Source organism: Bos mutus, chromosome 1 (genome assembly GCF_027580195.1).
Source record: "Bos mutus isolate GX-2022 chromosome 1, NWIPB_WYAK_1.1, whole genome shotgun sequence".
NCBI classification, from domain to species: Eukaryota; Metazoa; Chordata; class Mammalia; order Artiodactyla; family Bovidae; genus Bos; species Bos mutus.
Window position 1 is genome coordinate 66,104,260 of NC_091617.1, and position 20,355 is coordinate 66,124,614.

At 43.4% G+C, this 20,355-nt stretch overlaps 1 protein-coding gene across 3 annotated transcripts in view; it reads left to right on the forward strand.

Moving 5' to 3' along the window:
• Positions 1-9,543: 9,543 nt before the first annotated feature.
• Positions 9,544-20,355, forward strand: part of PARP14 (poly(ADP-ribose) polymerase family member 14) — a 56,660-nt gene continuing 45,848 nt past the window's right edge. Inside the window, exons 1-4 of one of the 3 annotated variants that reach the window (XR_011464148.1) lie at positions 9,544-9,958; positions 15,271-15,395; positions 16,182-16,215; positions 19,226-19,468. Coding sequence is in view for 2 of the 3 variants with exons in the window: in XM_070370138.1 (XP_070226239.1) it covers positions 9,766-9,958; positions 15,271-15,395; positions 16,182-16,215; positions 19,226-19,468 (595 nt within the window). In the remaining variant the exon portion in view is untranslated. The remainder of the gene's footprint in view (positions 9,959-15,270; positions 15,396-16,181; positions 16,216-19,225; positions 19,469-20,355) is intronic. The other 2 variants (XM_070370138.1, XM_070370136.1) reach the window with 2 other exon arrangements.

Below are 20,355 nucleotides of genomic sequence, written 5' to 3' on the forward strand. Positions count from 1 at the left end.
ATCAAAATAACATATATACTCTAGTGATACACTGAAGATATAAAGATGATGCAGGAAATAGAAGACATTTGGTTAAATCATGTTACATTAGAGCTTCCCTGGTGGCTCAGAAGATAAAGCGTCTGCCTGCAATGCAGGAGACCCGGGTTCGATCCCTGGGTTGGGTAGATCCCCTGGAGAAGGAAATGGCAATCCACTCCAGTATTCTTGCCTGGAGAATCCCATGGACAGAGGAGCCTGGCGGGCTACAGTCCACGGGGTCGCAAAGAGTCAGACACAACTGAATGACTTCACACACACACACACATGTTACATTAAAGGAATAATACCAAATTATATATGTGCTGTGTGTTAAGTTACTTCAGTCATGTCCAACTCTTGGCGACCCTATGGACTGTAGCCCGCCAGGCTCCTCTGTATGGGATTTTCCAGGCAAAAATACTGGAGTGGGTTGCCATCTCCTCCTCCAGGGGATCTTATCCACCCAAGTATTGAACCCACATCTCCTTCATTGGCAGACAGATTCTTTACCAGTGAGCCACCTGGGAAGCCCAACTAAATGTTGATTCTTGTCATTTTCCTTGTAAGTTTTCTGGAATGTGCATGGAAATAGGATCTCTTGGGCAGGATACAACACCAGCTAAGAAAGAAATAAAGGAAGTTCAATTGCTTTTCAGCTCAAAAGAAGGTTTGGCTTTAAAATATGTTGACAAGTTCTTATAAATACTCCTCCTATAAGGGGGTGGAGTCTATTTCTCCTTTCCTTGAATGTGAGATGGCTTTAGAGACTCACTTTGACTCGTTTCTAATGAATAGAATGTTGGATAGCAGACACTGCATAACTTGAGGGCTAAGTCATAAAAATTGGTACAACATTGGTCTCTCTCTTCTCTCTTTCTCTTTCCCTCCTTGTCCCTCTCCACATCCCTTAGGAGCTAAACTGCCACGTTAGAAGTCCAGTGATCCTGAAGCTGCCAGGCCGGAGAGACCACGTAATGAGATCACGTGTTCATGGTGATGCCAGAGGAGCCTCAGTTTTTTAGTTATCCCAGCCTAGAAGGCAATGGCAACCCACTCCAGTACTCTTGCCTGGAAAATCCCATGGACGGAGGGGCCTGGTTGGCTGCAGTCCATGGTGTCGCTAAGAGTTGGACACGACTGAGCGACTTCACTTTCAATTTTCACTTTCATGCATTGGAGAAGGAACTGGCAACCTACTCCGGTGTTCTTGCCTGGAGAATCCCAGGGACGGGGGAGCCTGGTGGGCTGCCATCTATGGGGTCGCAGAGTCAGACACGACTGAAGCGACTTAGCAGTAGCAGCAGCAGGGACCAGACCTGTGTGAATAAAACAGCCTTTGAGATGACTCCAGCCTCACCCACAGTCTGACCACAATCATATGAGAGACCTTGATGAAGACTGTCTACCTGAGTCCAGAATATTGCAAGATGATAGTAACAAGTGATCGTCATTGTTTTATATCACTATATTTTGGGGAGGGTTATCAAACAGCAAAAGATAACTAGAATAATGTACTCAGCACTCACTGTGCCAAGAATTTTTAAAAGTTAGGTTCATTGCTGAATATAAAAATAGAATAATTTTGTAGCTACACTGCACAGCTTGTGGGATCTTAGTTCCCTGACCAGGGGTTGAACCTGGGCACTCAGAAGTGAAAGTGCTGAGTCCTAACTTCTGGACCACCAGGTAATTCCCAAGAGAGTAATACAGACTGAAATGTTTTTACATTCGTGCCTTGATTTCACTGGTTATGTCAATTAGGGAAGATGGATATGGAAGATAGAGATTTTTTATTTATTTTAATTCAGGTGTATGACTGACTAACAGAAATAAAAAATGTACCAAACCTGTTCGATGGAACAAAGACTTCTAGAATGTAAGGGTTTTAACATACACACCTTCTTGTATGTTGACTAATTCACAAGACTGTACTTTCAGACCAATGAAAATGTAATACCCAAATACCTTGAATTTGATACTGCAAGGAGGAAGGACACCACGGATTTCTTCAGAAGGCTCTCTAGTTGGGCTATGAAAGACAATGGATTGACTGAGCAGACGGCTCTTGTTCCCAGTTGCTGATCTGCCTTCATTCAATGGAATGACAAGATGCTTCAAAATGTCATACCCAATTATGTGTGTGTGTGTGTGTGTGTTAGTCGCTCAGTTTTGTCTGACTCTTTGTGACCCCATAGACTGGTCAGGCTCCTCTGTCCATGTAATTCTCCAGACAAGAATACTGGAGTGGGTTGCCATCCCCTTTGCCAGAGGAATCCCAGTCTCCTGTGCTGCAGGCAGATTTTTTACCGAGCCACCAGGGAAGGAAATGGCAACCCAGTCCAGTACTCTTGTCTGGTGAATTCCATGGACAGCTGAGCCTGGCAGGCTACAGTCCATGGGGTCGCAAAGAGTCAGACATGACTGACACTACTAGTGCTTACTTCTGTCTGATGGTCTACACCTGTAAATTGCAGTGCTCAATTACATGCTTTCCTTATTTAAAGCCAGAAGTAGCCATATTTACTCATTAAGTTAAGTGAATGAAAACTTTGTGATTTATCAAGAAGACAAAGGATAGACTTTTAAGGGCTAAAATCTACTATTAACCATTTGCATATAACTGATACAATCTTGGAGCAAGAGTTGGTAACCATTATTTCCAGTGCATTTTCTTCTTTCTTTCTTTCTTCTTCTTCTTTTTTTTTTCAGCCACACTTTGTGGCTTGTGGGATCTTAGTTCCCTAACCATGGATTGAACCCAGGTCCAGTGGTGAAAGCAACAAGTGTCAACCACTGGACCAGCCAGTGTATTTTCTAGGGAACCCCAGAAGGAAGCCTTCACCTCACCTCTCCTCATCACCCTCTCCCTACCTTCTCCATCAAAAAAGGATGGGATGCAGCTCAAGCAGTGCTTAGTGGGAAAATTATAACATAACATTAGTGCTTATAATAAAAAAAGAAGGGTCTCAAGTCAATGGTATAAATTTCTGTCTTAAGAAACTAGAAAAAGAGCAAGTTAAACCTTGCTCTTTAAACAAACCAAAGAAAGACAATAATAGAGATAAAAGAAGAAATCAATGCAATAAAAAATATAGAAAGAGTAGAAGGAAAAAAATCAATAAATCTGTAAGCCAGTTCTTTGAAAATATCAATAAATTAATAGGCCTTTCTTTTTACTATATAACAGCATAAGTTAAACATATGAAGTCAGACAGTATGTGATACTGGTTATATATTCATCTTTTTATCCTATATAACCCTGAAAATAAATTTTACTGGCAAGTACTATTAAATTTATTTTTTAAAGATGAAAAAACCAAGATTTGTAGATTTTTATTAATTTGTCCAAGGTCACATAGCTGGTAAAATACAGAATAAGTCTTTAACCCAAGTCTGTCTGACCCAGGTCTCAATTATCATATTGCCCTAACTATCAATATCTTGAAGAGGATACAAGAGTGTCTATCCAGACACCATTTTAGGAATGACTAACCTTTCTCTCAGTTGCTAGAAACATCTGCTGCTGACAGGTCACAGCTGCATCCCTCACTGGAAGTTCATCTGAGCCTGCAGAGAACTGCCTCTGCCAAGACTAGGTGATGTTTTCAGGTGTAGGCAACTGAATATAAAACTAAAAGAAGTTTTAACAACAAGGACATTTACTGACTCAGTAAGAAATCTGGAGGTAGGTGGTTCTAGGGCTGATTCTGTACCTCAATTACACCGTCAAGGATCTGGACTCTTTCTCTCTCTCCAATTTGCCATTCTCAGTGTTTCTGAGGCATTGGCCTTCATGGTTACAAAATGGCTGCAGTATCTCCCATCAACATATCCCAACTGATTACATCCCCCAAAATGTAAGGGATTCCCTTACAAGGGATTTCCCATTGTGTCTCTATATAAGGAGGGGGGAAAAAAGTATTTTCTAGAAGCAGAATTCCCTTTCTATCTCTTTGCCTAGAACTGGATAAAATGGTCATGCCTAAACCAATTCTATAAGAAGGGAATAAGATGAGTAAAATTGACTTAGCCCAACCATGAGTCAAGTGTGTGTCTGAAAGGGCATTTGCTTTACCTAAGCACTTTGCTCCTAACAAGGAAGGGGAGACTGCCTCTGAGAAAGCAGCCAACCTACTCAAAATGTCTGTAACGCTTAGCAAGGACTAACTAAATTAAAGTGGTTATAGTATAAGACAAAATGGACTTCAAGGCAATGAGAATTAATAAAGGAGAAAGAACAGCACACATTAATGACAAAGAGAAACACTTTACTTGGATGATATAAAGTCTTGAATTGATATACCCTTAAATTAAGCAAAAGCAAAAGAAGATAAGGGAAAAGTGGCAAAATTACAAGGGGAAGTTAACATATCACCCACCACATGAGAGATCCCATTTCCCCCTCACACCCTCACTATCACACTTTGCTATTTGGACCACATAAGTTTGAACTGTGGTGTTGGAGAAGACTCTTGAGAGTCCCTTGGACTGCAAGGAGATCAAACCAGTCAATCTTAAAGGAACTCAGTCCTGGATATTCATTGGAAGTGTTAGGTAGTTAGAATAGGGAAAAGGAGTCCAAAATGGTGGTGGCTAAAGACAAAGAAGGGAAAAGCCCACAAAAATAGAGCAGAGGAAGGTCAAAGAAAGGTCCGAGGACTGGAGTGAGGACTTCAGGTAGAACAGCACTCCTGACTAAGCCCAATTTGCATAGGGCAGGCCCAGGGGGAAGAAAAACATATATAAAAAGAGGAGCCAAAGGGCTCCCCCCCTACCCCCCACTGTGTGCATGCGCTCTTTTTCTTTCTCTCCCTCTCCCTCTCTCCCCCACTCCCTCTCTCTTTCTCCCCCCCCCAACCCCCGCCCACTCACGCTGGCACACTCCTCAACTCTCTTCTCTTCGTGTCTTTGGGTTGGCATGACTTCACGCTTCTAGGATGGATTCTCCTGCTATCTTCTAAATAAAATTGAGCTGTAACACTGATTGTCTAAGAGCTATAACATGGTCTGTTTGAGACCTGAGAGCTATAACACAGTCTGTCCAAGCCCCGAGAGCTATGACATGCCGAGGGGGCTTTAATGTCCATCACTCCAAATCTTTGTTGTGACAAGACAAAAACTGAGGAGCATACACTCACCTGACAGAAGGGCTGATGCTGAAGCTGAAGCTCCAATACTTTGGCCACATGATGCGAAGAACTCACTCACCGGAAAGACTCTGATGCTGGGCAAGATTGAAGGCAGGAGGAAAAGGGGATGACAGAGGATGAGATGGGTGGATGGTATCACTGACTCAATGGACATGAGTTTGAGTGGGCTCTGGGAGTTGGTGATGGACAGGGAAGCCTGGCGTGCTGCAGACCATGGGGTCGCAAAGAGACAGACATGATTGAGCCACTGAACTGAACTGAACTGAAGTGTATCCTCAGTGTATCCCTCACCAATCTGGCATGCAGAGCTTAGCTTCACTGGTCTAGCCATTCAAGTCAAGTGAAAGTCGTTCAGCAGGGTCCAACTCTTTGAGACCCCATTGGGGTCTCAAATTGGTCTCCAATTGGACTATACGGTCCAATTCTCCAGAATACTGGAGTGGGTAGCCTTTCCCTTCTCCAGGGGATGCTCCCAACCCAGGAATCGAAACCAGGTCTCCCACATTGCAAGCAGATTCTTTACCAGCTGAGCCACAGGGGAAGCCCTTGATCTCCTTAAATGACTTTATTTGGGGAAAATATACATTAGGAATTACTATACTGAGGGGGGGGGGCATTGGAGACATCCCCGTGTAAGTTTGAAGATGAAACTTCTACAAGGGACCAGAGCACAGGGAGTAAGTCCACCACCTGGTGTGTGTCCATCAGGTGACGCTCTGAGGACTGAAATTGAAGAGGTAAAAGGCAGGGTAGCTTACCTCACTTCTCAGGTCACATCCTTTTTAGAGAAGCATTTTTGGGAGCAAAAGTGAGGCAAAAGAGTTGGGTATGAGGTGCTCACAACTCTGATTCAGGACAGATGGGAATGCCACCCATTTCCCAGTATATACTTCAGTGGGACAAATGGGTGGCAGGGCGGCGGGGGGAACTGCTGCGGGCTTGTAGAGAACTTGAAAGGGGAGGCTGACGCTAGATTATATAAGTTTGTAGAGAAGTTGAAAGTGGGACCTTAGATGAAGCAGAGAAAGGGAAGTTCAGCCCAAAATGCAGATATGGGTTGTTCTATTAAGATCATCTGTGACTCTTGGTTGGCAAGAGAAACAAAGAACAGCCATGTAAATGTGGCCACATCCCTGCTGGAGTCTGCAGCCCTGACAGGATGCTTGCTTTCTCGGAAGGAAGTGAGTTTCAGGAAGCAAACACCCCATGGGGACAAAGAATTGAGAGAGAGTAAGAGCGACTTAGCAGCAGCAAGCACACTGCTGGAGGAGGGAGGCTGTGGGTTCAACAAGTGGAAGTGGGCAAAACAACTGAGGAGAAAAGACAAAGTACTTCAGGGGCTAATGATGTTTGCAAGTTGTTACTCTTAGAATTACTTTTTTCCTTGTCTTTTAAGATCTGACATCCTAATTCCTCTGATAGATTTTTTCCAGTGATGATAGAGAAGGAACGCTGAGCAGACCTTGTGTGACAAAATATACTGCTGATAATTAAAACAATTCTTGAAAAAAATCCAGAAATGGCTTACCACAACTTTTACTACAGTTTCAGTTTCACTCTGTTTTTATTTTTTGTAAAAAGATTGTGTAAGGAAAAAGATAAAACTGTTTGCCCAGTTCTGGATTCCCAAACTGGTTAGAGGAGGGTGCTAATTTGAGCTATGGTTTGGAGTGAAAGCTGCCAATGCCCTGAAAGGAAACAGTCACCACTGTGTTGCAGGAAGAGGGACCCCTTCCAGGGCCTGAAACTGGGCTCTTGTCTAACCCTTGGAAATGAATTGTCCGAGGAAACACATGTGCTGGCAAAGCAAGAGATTTTATTGGGAAAGGGTGCCTGGGCAGAGCGCAGTAGGGTAAGGGAACCTAAGAGAACTGCTCTGCCACGTGACTCAAAGTCTCGGGTTTCATGGTGATGGGATTAGTTTCCAGGTTGTCTTTAGCCAATCATTCTGACTCAGAGTCCTTCCTGGTGGTGCACACCTTGTTCAGCCAAGATGGATGCCAGAGAGGAGGATTCTGGGAGGTGGTTGGACATCTGGTGTCTCCTTTTGCCCTTTCCTGAACTCTTCTGGTTGCTGGTGGTTTACTAGTTCCGTGTTCCTTATCAGAACCTCCCATGGTAAAACAACTCATGCAGATGATTACTATGGTGCCTGGCCAGGGTGGGTGGTTTCACTCAGTGTGCTTCCTCTAACGACTGTGTGTCTGAAAGCCCTGACAGACCCTTCTGCATACTCTCCACTTCCTCCTACTGGGGTCCAGGGTGGTTTGGACTGGATGACGAGCGCCACCTGCAGGAGGAAAGCTGGAAGTAGGAGAAAATATCTGAATACTGTTTAGCATTACTACGGATCAGAAATAAAAGCCCTGTAATGGTACTGAACTGAACAGTAAAGCATCAGCCTGCAACTCAGGAGACCTGAGTTTGATCCTTGGGTCGGGAAGATCCCCTGGACAAGGAAATGGAAACCCACTTCAGTACTCTTGCCTGGAGAATTCCATGGAGAAAGGAGCCTGGCAGGTTGCAGTCTGTGGGATTGAAAAGAGTTGACACGACTGAGCGACTAACACAAACGCTCTTTGGCCCATCTCTGGTTCTCTTCTTCCTGAAATTTAGTTTCACTATGATAAGAGACAATATATAAGGTCCAGCCCTGCAGGGAATAGAAGCTCTACTTTTGGCAGATTCTAAGAGGCCTCATCACCTTCTTCACAGATAAAACAAAATCCATCAGGAGAGAATTTCCAGACCTTCCTATCAGGAGTCATTCAGAATCACCTACTTCTGTACTCCGTGTTTCTCTAGTGGGTCAGTGGTAAAGAATCCAGTTGCCAACACAGGAGATGCAGGTTCGATCCCTGGGTCAAGAAGATCCCCTGGAGAAGGAAATGGCAACTGACTCCAGTATTTTTGCCTAGAAAATCCCATGGATAGAGGAGTCTGGTGCGCTACAGTCCACGGGGTCACAAAGAATCAAACGACTTAGCCACTAACAACAATATAACTTCTGTACTCTAGCTCCTCCTTCCCGGTGCAGTAGTAAAAGGGTCCCCTCTTTGGGCTAGTGGCTCTAGGATCCCCTCCCGCCTTCTCCCACAACCTGTGTCCTCGATCTTCCTTTTACTTTTCTAACTATATTTAAACATTTCTAAGATTCTTAAATTCCATCTTAAATATATTTAAAAAGCCAAAAAACAAAAATAACAACTCCCTGATCCTATAAACCCATAAGCTGCTGTCTAACTTCTTCCCTTTCATAGTCACACATCCGGAGAAAGCTGACCACACTTACTGTCTCCAATCTCTTCCCTTCCTTTCGGTCCTCTGTCCACCGCCCTGTGTTCCCTCCCTACCAGAAGACAGTGCTTACCAGGTCCTCAGGGTCCAATAGACATTTCTTTCACCTGATGTACTAGTTGTATTTGAATGATGATCCCTTCTTTGTATTTGAAACACTCCTTCATTACGGGTCAAGGATACACACAATCCTAGCCTTTCTCTCACCTTAATGCTCCCATCAGATAGATGCCACTTTTATCTAGTCAGTTGCTCAGGCCATGCATGGAGGAACATGGAGTCATGCCTGAGTGTCTTCTCTTGTTGCCCATATCCTACAGTATCAGTTTGGAACCCCAGCCCTTCTCAGTCCTCTTCGGCCAGCACCCTGGTCTCAGCCACCCTCATCTCCCACCTGACACTACAGCAGCCACCTGGCTGGCCTCCTGCCTCTACCCTGGTTACCACAGAGCAGCTCAAGGGATCCCATACAAGCACATCACGTGGAACTCCCCTCTTGCCCAATGCCCAAGGCTATCTGTAATCATTCTTAGGCTTCAGATTACATGTTTCCTCCCCAGAAACCCTGCCTGAGCCCCCACACCTAGGCTAGGAGCCTCCCCTGATTTGTTCTGGCAACACCTGTATATTCCTTCCCATAACACTTACTCCACTGTGTCCTAAGTCCTTGTATACCCACGGTTTCATGACCTCAGTGAGGGCACAGGTTGTGTCTGCCTGTCAAATCCATTCAGAGTGCATGGCACCTAGAAAATATTCTATTAAAAAACAGCTGTGAATGTACTGTTCCCCCCATTTCTAGATGTAGAATATTAACAGGTCAAGGAACAAAATGCAAAAGTAGGGAAGCAAGGTAAAATTCTGACAATTAATTAATTGTTGAAAGAAGGCTGAAAATGGGCCCCAAACAATTCTAAAGAATCACAGTTTGTAAAATGGCGGCCTAGGGCAAAAATGAAGCTTTTTTTTTTTTTTTCTGGTACAAGGTCTAGTGACCCAGCACGGCTGACTTCATCTGTGGCTTGGGTGAGTAGCAAATGGTGCCTGAGGTTAAGGTCGCGAGCATAAAGATGGAGGGAAGCCCCAAAGCGATGCCAGCTTCTGCCGTGGTCCACGGATGAAAGTGAAGAATGGGAGGTGGAGGGAGGGGCAGGGTGGTTTCTAGTCTAACTTGGGCCAACCGTTTACAGCCAAAGGCAGAAACCAAAGGCAGGAGGAGTGTTCTGGGAAACGAAAGCGAAAGAGGCTTAACCGCTGGGAGTCGGGGAGGAACCAGTAGTCGGAGCTGGGCCAGCAGATGAGGATGGCCGCGCCTGGCTCCTTCCCGCTGCTGGTCGAAGGGTCCTGGGGCTCCCAGCCCCCGAAGAACTTGAGCACCAAGTTGCAGATGTACTTCCAGAGCCGGAAGAGATCCGGAGGCGGGGAATGTGAGGTCTGCCCGGTGCCGGGGAGCTCGAACCGCTTCCTAGTGCTCTTCTACCCGGACGACGGTGAGAGGGGCAAGGGCTGCGGAGGAGAGGGCAAGCTGGGCTCTTCCAGGGAAACCTGGGGCTCGAGGGCACGGCGGGAGAATCCGCCCGGCTCCGGCAGCAACTGTAGAGAAGCCCATGGGGTGGGAGGCGCGGAATAGACGAGGTGGTCTAGGGCGCAGCAGTTCCGCCCGCGCTGCGCTTCCGGCGCTGCTGGAGGTGCGGCAGCCAGCGCAGGTGAGTTAAACAAACATTTGGCACGGTATGACTGAAGGGGGCTGCCGGAGAGCTGGTGGACATTTTACAGGGCTACATCGTGCAGTGGCATCCTGTGTTAGTGGCAGAGTTGCAGTGCCATTGCAATTGTCTTCTTCCTATGAAAGCAGCAGTTCTGAAACTCCAGAGCTTTATGGGAACACAATTTGAAGTAAGTGATCCGAAACAAGGAGAAGGAAAAAGAGCGGAAATGCCGATGTCTAACCACCCTTGGACTTCCCTGGTCCAAGTATTAAAGAATCCACCTGCCAGTGCAGGAGATGTTGTTTGATCCCTGGGTCGGAAAGATCCCCTGGAGAAGGAAATGGCAACCCACTCCAGTATTTTTGCCTAGGAAATCCCATGGACAGAGGAGCCTGGAGGGCCCCAATAGTGCATGGGGTCGCAAAGAGTCGGACACGACTGAGCAACTGAACACAGTTTGAAGGAAAGAGAGTCTCCTGGGAGAGTCGCGTCTAAACTGACTCCTGAAAGTGAATTCAGTTCTTGATAGGTGAGATGTTGGGGAGGGCTGTTCAGATGGGAGCTGGTGGCAGTGCTGGGGGCAGGACAGCAAAGGCTCTCCAGGGAAGTGCCCAGGGAAGTGCCGGGCTCCCTGGGGGTAGCTTTGGTTTGAGGAGTGAGCCTTCTCCATATGCACATGCGAGCGAGGTCTGGAGACCTGCATGAAATGAACATGTGAGGTTTGGGCAATTTTATAAGATTACAAAGAGGATGCTTGTAATTTTAAAAAATCTTAGGCCTTCTCTTATTAAACCTTTTAAAAAAGAAGTGGAGTGCAAATTAAGGCTATTAGAAAGTTGGGTTGAGATGAGAGAGGGCCTTGCATGATATGCTAGGTGTTCACTTGATGGAGAGAGAGAGCCCCTGTGCTTTCTGTTACTTATTTATTTTTTGGAAAAAAATTTATTTGCATTGCTTCCATTTTTCTACTGTAGTATTAGGACTTGACATAAGCATTATTCTTCTACCTCCTATTTACAGTTCATTCAGAATATTACTGCAAATATAGTATACAGTTTTTAAAAACTTATGGGGAACTGCAGTTTTTGTTTTTCTCTCCTCTTTACAGAGGAGATCTCAAAATCATCCAACTTAAATAAAAATTTATACAGACATTTTCTGTATCTCTTACTTTTTAGATGGGGAAGGAAGGGGTGATATTCTAAGTTGATTGAGTTTTCAGAGGGAAATTCCCTCCCCATAGCCAATTGAGCGGGGCTTCCCTAATAGCTCAGTTGGTAAAGAATCTGCCTGCAATGCAGGAGATTCTGGTTTGCTTCCTGGGTTGGGAAGATCTGTTGGAGAAGGGAAAGGCTACCCACTCCAGTATTCTGGCCTGGAGAATTCCATGGACTATACAGTCCATGGGGTCGCAAAGGGTCGAACACGACTGACTTTCACTTTCAAGCTTAGAGGCTTAGGAAGCCCTGAGAACAATTGGAATGCTCTAGGGCAGGGATGTAAAAAGGAAAGAATAAAACCCCAAAATAGAAAGGGATTCACAGGTGAATCCCTGTGAAGTGTGACAGAGGAGATGTAGGCATGGATCAGGAGATGAGCTGGACTCAGAGCCCTTAAAACAATGTCATAAAGTTTTCCAAGGATTAATTTCACCAAGAAATGCTCTAAAGGGTATCTATGCAATGTAAGTCATTTCCCCCTCGGGCTTCACTTTTCCTCACAGGGTTTTACCATTTTGATTCCAGTTGTCAACATCACCACCGGCCTGGCCCTTAGGGACACTTCTTTCTTCTTTAGAATCCCATTATCCTCAAGAGTTGTCCTCAAACTGGGGCCACAGACTCCCTGCATCCAAATCGCAACAGGTTAAAAGGCACATTTCCAACTTTGTCCTAGAGACTCAGGTACCCTGAAGGTGGAGTGGGTGAGAATCTGCATGTTTAACCCCAATTCACTGAAGTTTGGGACTTTCCAGGTGGTGCAAGTGGTAAAGAACCCACCTGCCAATGCAGGAGACGTAAGAGACATGGGTTCAATCCCTGGGTCAGGAAGATCCCCTGGAGGAGGAAATGGCTGCCCAGTCCAGTGTTCTTGCCTGGAGAATCCCATGGACAGAGGAGCCTGGTGGGCTACGGTCCATGGGTCGCAAAGAGTCGAACGTGACTGAAATAACTTAGCACAGCATTAAAATTTGAGAATCCCTGTTGTTTGTTGATGACCTGGAACAAAAAGAAATGATTGTAGTAAATACAAACATCATAAAAATACAAACAGCAAAAATATAATTGTGTGAAGATAATATCATTCTGTTCTAGTCCTCAAAGCAGAAATGATTTCAGTCTCCCTGCCGGGTTTCTTCCTTCCTACCTCCCAGCCCACTTCCTCCCTTCCTCCACCCCTAGACTTCTTGAATGTCCCTCTTGCAGTACCCCTTGCACAGACACTCAAACTGAGTTCAACTCAAATCCTTGTATGGTCAAAGTTCTTGGGAGTGGAAAATCCCTTTTAGTTTTGATTTCCTACCAGAGGAATGGCTTTCTCAGCAGTCAGGAGTTTGATAACATCGAATGACTTACCCCATCATTGCCCCAAGGGTAGAGTTCTCTCTCGGGAATGCCCTCTGCCCTCCACAACAGGAAGTGGCCCCAACAGAAGCAGGCCCATAGTGTAACACAACTTGGGCCTTATCATTTACATAAGCATGAGCCCCAAAGCACTTCTCTGTAGAAATGAATGGATAGGAAACAAACTATCTGGAAGCTCTATTGTTTTATATAATTGGCTGAATTTCTGGAAAGTCAAGTGTAAATTAACTTGTGAGATTTAAAATTCTGTTTCAGATATGCATATTTGTCGTCTTTTTTTGGTCATGATTTGGCTCCTTATTATTGTCAGCTTCTTTGAGGTAAGGGAACCCAACTTCTTAAATATAATTACATATGGATGGTCTGAGATTGATGCACAAGAGAGCCTGTCCACATGGGTAAAGGTAGTGGTGGTGGTTGTTTAGTTGCTAAGTTGTGTCTGACTCTTTGTGACCCCATGGACTGTAGCCTTCTAGGTTCCTCTGTCCATGGGATTCTCCAGGCAAGAATACTGGAATGGGTTGCCATTTCCTTCACCAAGGGATCTTCCCAACCCAGGGATCGAACCCATGTCTCCTGCATTGGCAGGTGGATTCTTTATCACTGAGCTACCAGGAAGTCCAAGAGTGGTTAGATGTCACCATTTCATCTCTTTTCCTCCCAGATTCACCTTCTTGTTTTGGATCACTTACTGATACTGCTGCCATCTGTTCTCTTGAAATAGTCGTACCTATACATATTACACACAATCTCAGAATAGGCTGACACATGTAGGTGCCTGGACAGGACTCTTCCAAAATATACAGAATGCAACACAGAGGTCCATGGCTCTAGATAGTTTGGCTTACAAAATAGCCTGCTGTCTGAGCTCAGGGGTCTTATCCAGTCCTTAGTCCTCACCTCAGCTTAGGACAGCCCATTATGAGTCCATGCAAAAACACTCACCCTGCTCATAAAGAGTGAAACTAGAGTCTGGCATTCCATCTCATAAAGAGTGAAATTAGAGTCTGGCATTCCATCTCATATTGTTTTTGGGCCTGTTTCTGAAGTGGCATCCAGTGAGGGCATCACCTCCCTCATCCTCTCCATGGATGGTTGGAGTGGGAAAGCTACTCAAGACCTTTTTTAAAAAATATATATATATTTTCTTGGCTGCACTGGGTCTTCATTGCTGTACATAGGCTTTCCCTAGCTGCGGTGGCTTCTCTTACTGTGAAACACAGGCTCTAGGTGCTCCAGTTTTAGTAATTGAAGCATGTGGGCTCAGCAGTTGTGGCTCCAGGGCTCTGGAGCTCAGGCTCAATAGCTGTGGTACATGGGCTTAGTTGCCCCAAGGCATGCGGAATCTTCCCAAACCAGGGATCAAACCTGTGTTCCCTGCATTGGCAGCCAGATTCTTGACCACTGGACCAGCAGGGACGTCCCTCAAACCCTTCTTGATGAAAGATTCTGCTTATATCTTTGGCCTCGGCAGGCAACCACATCAAAACACAACACGGCAGCCCAGCACCCACGACAGAGCCACACCTGTGCCTGCAAGGCACTCCCAAAGGTTCTCCTTCACCCTGACCTCTTTGCGCCACCTGACTGTGTCAGCCATGCCTTCCCCTCTAAACTCACCCACTCCCTGTTCTCCATCGTCAGATACCATGGTCTCTGATTTTCTTTTTCTCTCTCTAGCTGCTCCTTCTTATTATTGTAACTTACATTTACATAGCCCTTATGAGTGTCACAAAATTCATTCACAGACACTGCTTCACTTGAGGAAACTGAGACTCAAGAAGCTAAAATATTTTCTCAGTGACTCAGCTACTTCATAGCAGAGTTGGAATTTGAATCAAGGTCTTTAAACTTATGTCCACTGTTCATTTTTTTTTTTGCACTACAGCTCAGCTACCAAATGTGCTAATTCTTTTTTGTATTTTGTAAGAATCTTTCCCATCCCTCCTTTGCTATTCCTTTTACTATCCTATGTAAGGCTCTTTTCACAGGTTAAATAATTGATTGAAATACCTTTTTAAGAGGGCTGCTCTCCATTCTGCTCATTGTCAGCTGAGCCAGTTTCCTAAAACATGGCTTTCATAATGTCATATCTTAGTATCAGTAGTTTACAGTGAAAGATGCTTTAATTCTTTCCTTTCATTGTAGAATAAATATTTCTACCTTTCTGAGTGCCCACTGAGCAAAGGGTACTGTACTAAGTTCCTTATAATATTTCTTCAGTCTAATCCATGTAACACATAAGACAGTCTTCATTAATTAACAGACAAGAAGACTGAGATTTTGTCAGTAAAGCTTATTCAGGAACATGCTTAGGGTTAAAAAAAAAAAGGAAATTTAAAGATAGAATTCATATCTGTGTGCTTGCTAAATTTTTCCTCTTTTCATCATACACAGCCTCTCTTGAGAAGTTGACCAAGCCACTGACAGATGATGATGAAATTTATGGAAATCATAGAATAATTTTGTTAATAAAGATTGCTTAACAGCTTTTCTTAAAAATTTCAGTTCGGCAGCAAGTTCTGGAGAGAGAGAGCCATGAGTTAGAATGGCCGGGAAAAGGAACATTCAAGTTAACTGTCCAGATTCCCACAGTCCCAGATGAAGTCCAGGAGCGGAAAATTCCCACAAAGGTAATTATAACGGTGATTACAAGGGAAGTCGGGTGTTCTCCCAAGGTATGTGGGGATGGGAACCACGACAAGGAAAACATAGTGGAATGAGAAGTATAACTCTCACTGGGGTGAGAAAAGCAATTTATAGATGTGGAGGGAGTGAGAGTGGTGATGGGGTAATGGGAGAGGAAGCACTTTTTGTTGTTATGAAAATTCAAGATTGAGGGGCTACCATAATGATGGTTTGAGATGTAAAATCTTGGGTCTGTTCATCGTAGGTACTTAATAACCTGGAACTTGCCATATTTGTTTTATGTTCACATGGTTTAGAGGGGCGAGTGATCTATACTCCATATGTTAAGTATTTCCTCAGTTGTAAAATGGGATAGTAATAGTGTTGACCTCTTTGGTTTATTGGATTGTTGTGAGGATTAAATGATACAGTCTTAGTAAAGAAAGCACTTGGCCTAGTGCTTGTTAATACTAAACATTCAATATTTAGTATTGAATTAAAAAACATTCATTGTTAAATGGGGAAAAGAACATGAGCTGCATTATTTCTCTGATTTAGGTCTTACCACGAACATTTGGTGTTCCTTTGGAGTTTTGTGACTTGTTTTTACTGGTGATTGTGTGCTAAGTGGATATGCTATGAAATGTGAGGTATATTCAATAGCATTATTGCCTGAGTTTTTAGTTATCATTTCTGTAGACCCTACATCTTTAGGCTGGCCCTAGGGACACTTTCTTAATGTAAATAAATTATTAGTAATTTATTAATGCGACTTTATTGTTTGATTTCAGGAATCCAAGACCAAAGAACAGGTTGAAGAATCAGGTAACTTCCATTTATCAGGCAGTTTTGCTTTTACTAAACACTTTGCATTGCAGAGGTCACCCTTTTCTTCCTGACCTCATAACGCAGGGTTTGCTCAGCTGAGAGATGCTTTGGGCTGCATCATCTCCATCCTTTCAGCCATCTGCTCAACGGCTGCCTCTTGAGTTCTAAGGGTTCAGATCAGAAGGATGGGAACAACTCTCTCTGTGGGGACTGAGAGTACCTTGCAATTGATGGGAGGATAAAGAGGTACCTGTAGGTGGATGAAGTGACCTTTAGACTCTACCTGTGCCCAATCACCTGTTGAGAAGCAGGGACATGACGTGACAGTGGGAGCTGTGTGCAGCTAAGTCAGTTGACGCTGCTCTCTGAGCGCTGGGTGCAGGTTATGAATGCAGCCCTCCAGATCAGCACTTATCCCATCTGCTGTAGGAAACAGCCAGCAATCCAGTAGCTGTTGTGGACTCTGCTACTTGACTTGTGTCTGGGTGTTGGCCTGCGTGCCACCTGACGTTTGTTAAAGAAGACACGCGTTTTCCTGGCTAAGCATGCTGTTCTAAATGGGAGGAAGATGGACTGGGCTGAATGGCCAAGCGGGAAAGAGAAGGTGATCCATATATACAAAGCTTAGGGAAGAGGAATTCCCAAGAAAAGTTTAAATATTGTCCTCTAAAATTGAAATTTTCTTAAGAACATGTTTAGATTTTTGCAGCTTTCCTTTTCTGAAAATAGCTCTGGGATGAGAGCTGCCTTAACTTGGCAAAATGCCTGGATAGGGATGTATAGGTTGTTTCTGCCTAATATGGATGTACCATTAAACTGTAGAATAGAGTATGCATGGTTGAGAAGCTCCTGCTGCTTAGGAGACAAGAATTTTTTGTCTCTTTAGAGGAAGTTCTGCTTTGTCTTCTTCAAATATGGCTCGCCCAACTCCCAGTATTTGTTCACTGTGACTCCCTAAACCCATATCTGTTTCTTGAAAGATTCTTTGCATGCTGTACCTTCAAGCTCAATTTTGTACCAGAAAGTGGTTTTATATTTGTAGTACATTTATATCTGCACCGTTTTTGGAATTAATCAAGTCTGTGTTTCTTATGGTTTTATAGATTTCAGCCTGTCATAACATTTGTTAGCACTGTTTCAGATTTGCTTAATGCTCCAAGTATGTACTCAGGGAGAGCCAATCAGCCTCCACCAATGTCCTGGAGATTTTAGATGCATTTACTAAACCTGTTGTAACCTGAGCTTCACTCTAATTGTAGTAACCAGCCAGGAATTGGGGTGGTCTTCAACAAGATACTTAAGTTGACCCCTTTAAGAGTTGGAAGAAGAGGTTCTTTGTTGAATAGTTGCTTCACACTGAATCTTGACAATGGCCCTAAGGCCAGGACTCTTGAAATTAACTGGAATGGAGTTAATAGTTTTCAGAAATATTGCCCAGGATGAAAACAAAATGGGTTTGGTGAGCAGATAGCATTTACTCTGCCATAATAATGTCAGCTCCCTTTCTTACTTTTATTTTTTGTGTACCTCCTTTAGAAAATTGGTAATTTCCTTTTCCAACATTTTTTGTGTGTACCCATCACCACACAACCAGTGCCATAAACATAGGGCTCTAAGGGGATAGTTGCTCACAGAATGTCTAAAGATCGTGACATACTCATCATGCTTCAGGGCACACGCATAGTGTGAGACTGATCTTCTGTATACAGTTAACACTTGAACAACCTGGATTTGAACTGTGTGGATCAAACTGTACATGAATTTTTTTCAATAAATATATTTGAAAAATTTTTGGAAATTTGTGACAATTGGAAGAAATTCACAGATGAACCACATAGCTTAGAAATACTGAACAAATTAAGAAAAAATTAGTTATATCATGAACACATAAAATATATGTAGATGTACATATAACATACAAAATATGTGTCAATCAATTGTTCATGTTATTGGTAGGGCCTCCGGTCAACAGTAGGCTATTAGTAGTTAGGATTCTGAGGAGTCAAAGTTATACACAGATACTTGACTGTGCAGGGGGTTGGGCTCCTAATCCCCATGTTGTTCAGGGGTCAAGTGTATATGCAACTCTTTATGGTCACAGTAGAGAGGTGCACCTGACTGGGGTGGTTGCTATTCCATAAGTTTGAGGTATACACATAATTCTCTGTGCCATTTTATCTTCCATGTGCATTCCTTAGTCATTCGCTGTAAGAATCCTTTTTTTTTCTCCAGTGATTGGAAATTATTGCTTTTCAGAACATAATATGTTAGGTGATTCCCATGTTTGGGCATCATTGGATAATATTGCTTTCCTCCGGTAATCTAAGCAGTAAATCTTCAATTCAGCAGACATTTATTGAGCCTCAGCTGTATACCATGAGCCAGAAATACAAAGGTGAATAAATGTGTCCCTTGCTTTGGAGAAGCTTGGTTCAGTAACTGTAATATGGTGCTTGATAGAAATATATGTCAAGTGTTATGAAAAGCAAGGCAGGTTCCTCAGAGAAACAAGGCAGAAAAGAGTGTAATAAAATTGAACATAATCATGATCAGCATCATATCAAATACTTTTTATTTTTAACTAAATTAAGCTGAAAGTCTTCTAAGATCCATTTCCCCCCAATTCTTAATCTTTCTTTATTCTAGTTTTATTGAGACATAATTGGCATGTTACTTGTGTAACTTATGTCAACTTTGAAACCAGGAAAGGAAGCAGGCAGTGTAATTAGCCTGTGATAATTTTTTTACATTTATTTATTCTTAACTGAAGGATAATTGTTTTACAGTATTGTGTTGGTTTCTGTCAAACATCAACATGACTCAGCCATAGGTATCCATATGTCCCCTCTTTCTTGAACCTCCCTTCCACCTCCCTCCCCACCCCACCTCTCTAGGTTGTTACAGAGCCCTGGTTTAAGTTCCCTGAGTCAGCCTATGATAATTTATTTTGCTAAGAACATGATAGATAAATCTAACATCTTGTACCCTTTTGTCTCCCTAAAATCAGATGCATCAAAAGAACTAGAGGAAGACCTCTCTCTCAGTAGAAGATCAGAAAAAGAGGAAGACACCCCAAAAGAGTGTGAAGATATTTCCTCTTTGGTTGCATTTGAAAATCTCAAGGCAAATGTGACTGATGAGATGTTAATCTTTTTAGTGGAGAATATAAGTGGCCTGACGAATGATAACTTTAAATTGGAAATCATACGAGACTTTAATGTGGCTGTAGTTACCTTTCAAACGTATACTGGTAAGATCAAATGATGCTCCATTTGTCAGCCTTCTTGCACTACACTTTGGGGTTTGGAACACCTAGCTTATGGAACGTCTCTGAAAGCTTCATTGTTTCTAATAGCACATCAGGCTCCTCTGTCCATGGAATTCTCCAGGCAGGAGTTGGTTGCCATTTCATTCTCTAGGGAATTTTCCTGACCCAGGGACCAAACTCTGGTCTCTTGAATTACAGGCAGATTCCTTATCATCTGAAGCACCGCGGCAGCCCCTCTAGTAGCTCGTAAGTTAATATTAATTTCTTATTTTGAAAGAGAAGCAAATTCATCTTGAAACCAAACTCTGGTATGTTTAATAAACAGACTTTATTGTATGATTTGTGTGTAGGTGTGCGTGTGTGTGAGAGAGAAACAGACAGAGACTGAGAGAGAAGTGAGACAGAAGTAACACACCCAAATAGAAATCTAAAGTCTCAGGTTATTAGAGATTCTGAGCAGAGGACTCAGTGTTTCCTGTGTGTTGTCTCACTGAGATGAGTAAATATTGATCTGTGTTACTTAACTGGACTTACTGGAGAGTAATAGTAATAGCAGTAAACATTCATATAGTGCTACTGTAAGTCAGGTACTATGCTGAGTTTGTTCCATGTATCAATTTATTTGTTCATTTCAACAACCTTCTGAGGTTATTATTGTCCTTCATTTTACAGTTGGGGAGACAGAGATGCTAGTACCTGGAAGAGCTAGATTTGAACTGAGGCAGCCAATCTCTATAGAGCCTGTTCTCTTATTCTCTTTACCATATATTTCCTTAGTACTTGCATGGTTATCACATATGCAGGGATGAGTAAATGCAGTTGCTGCAGAAAGTGCGTGCTCTTTAAGGTCTGTGTGGGGAGTCTGGACA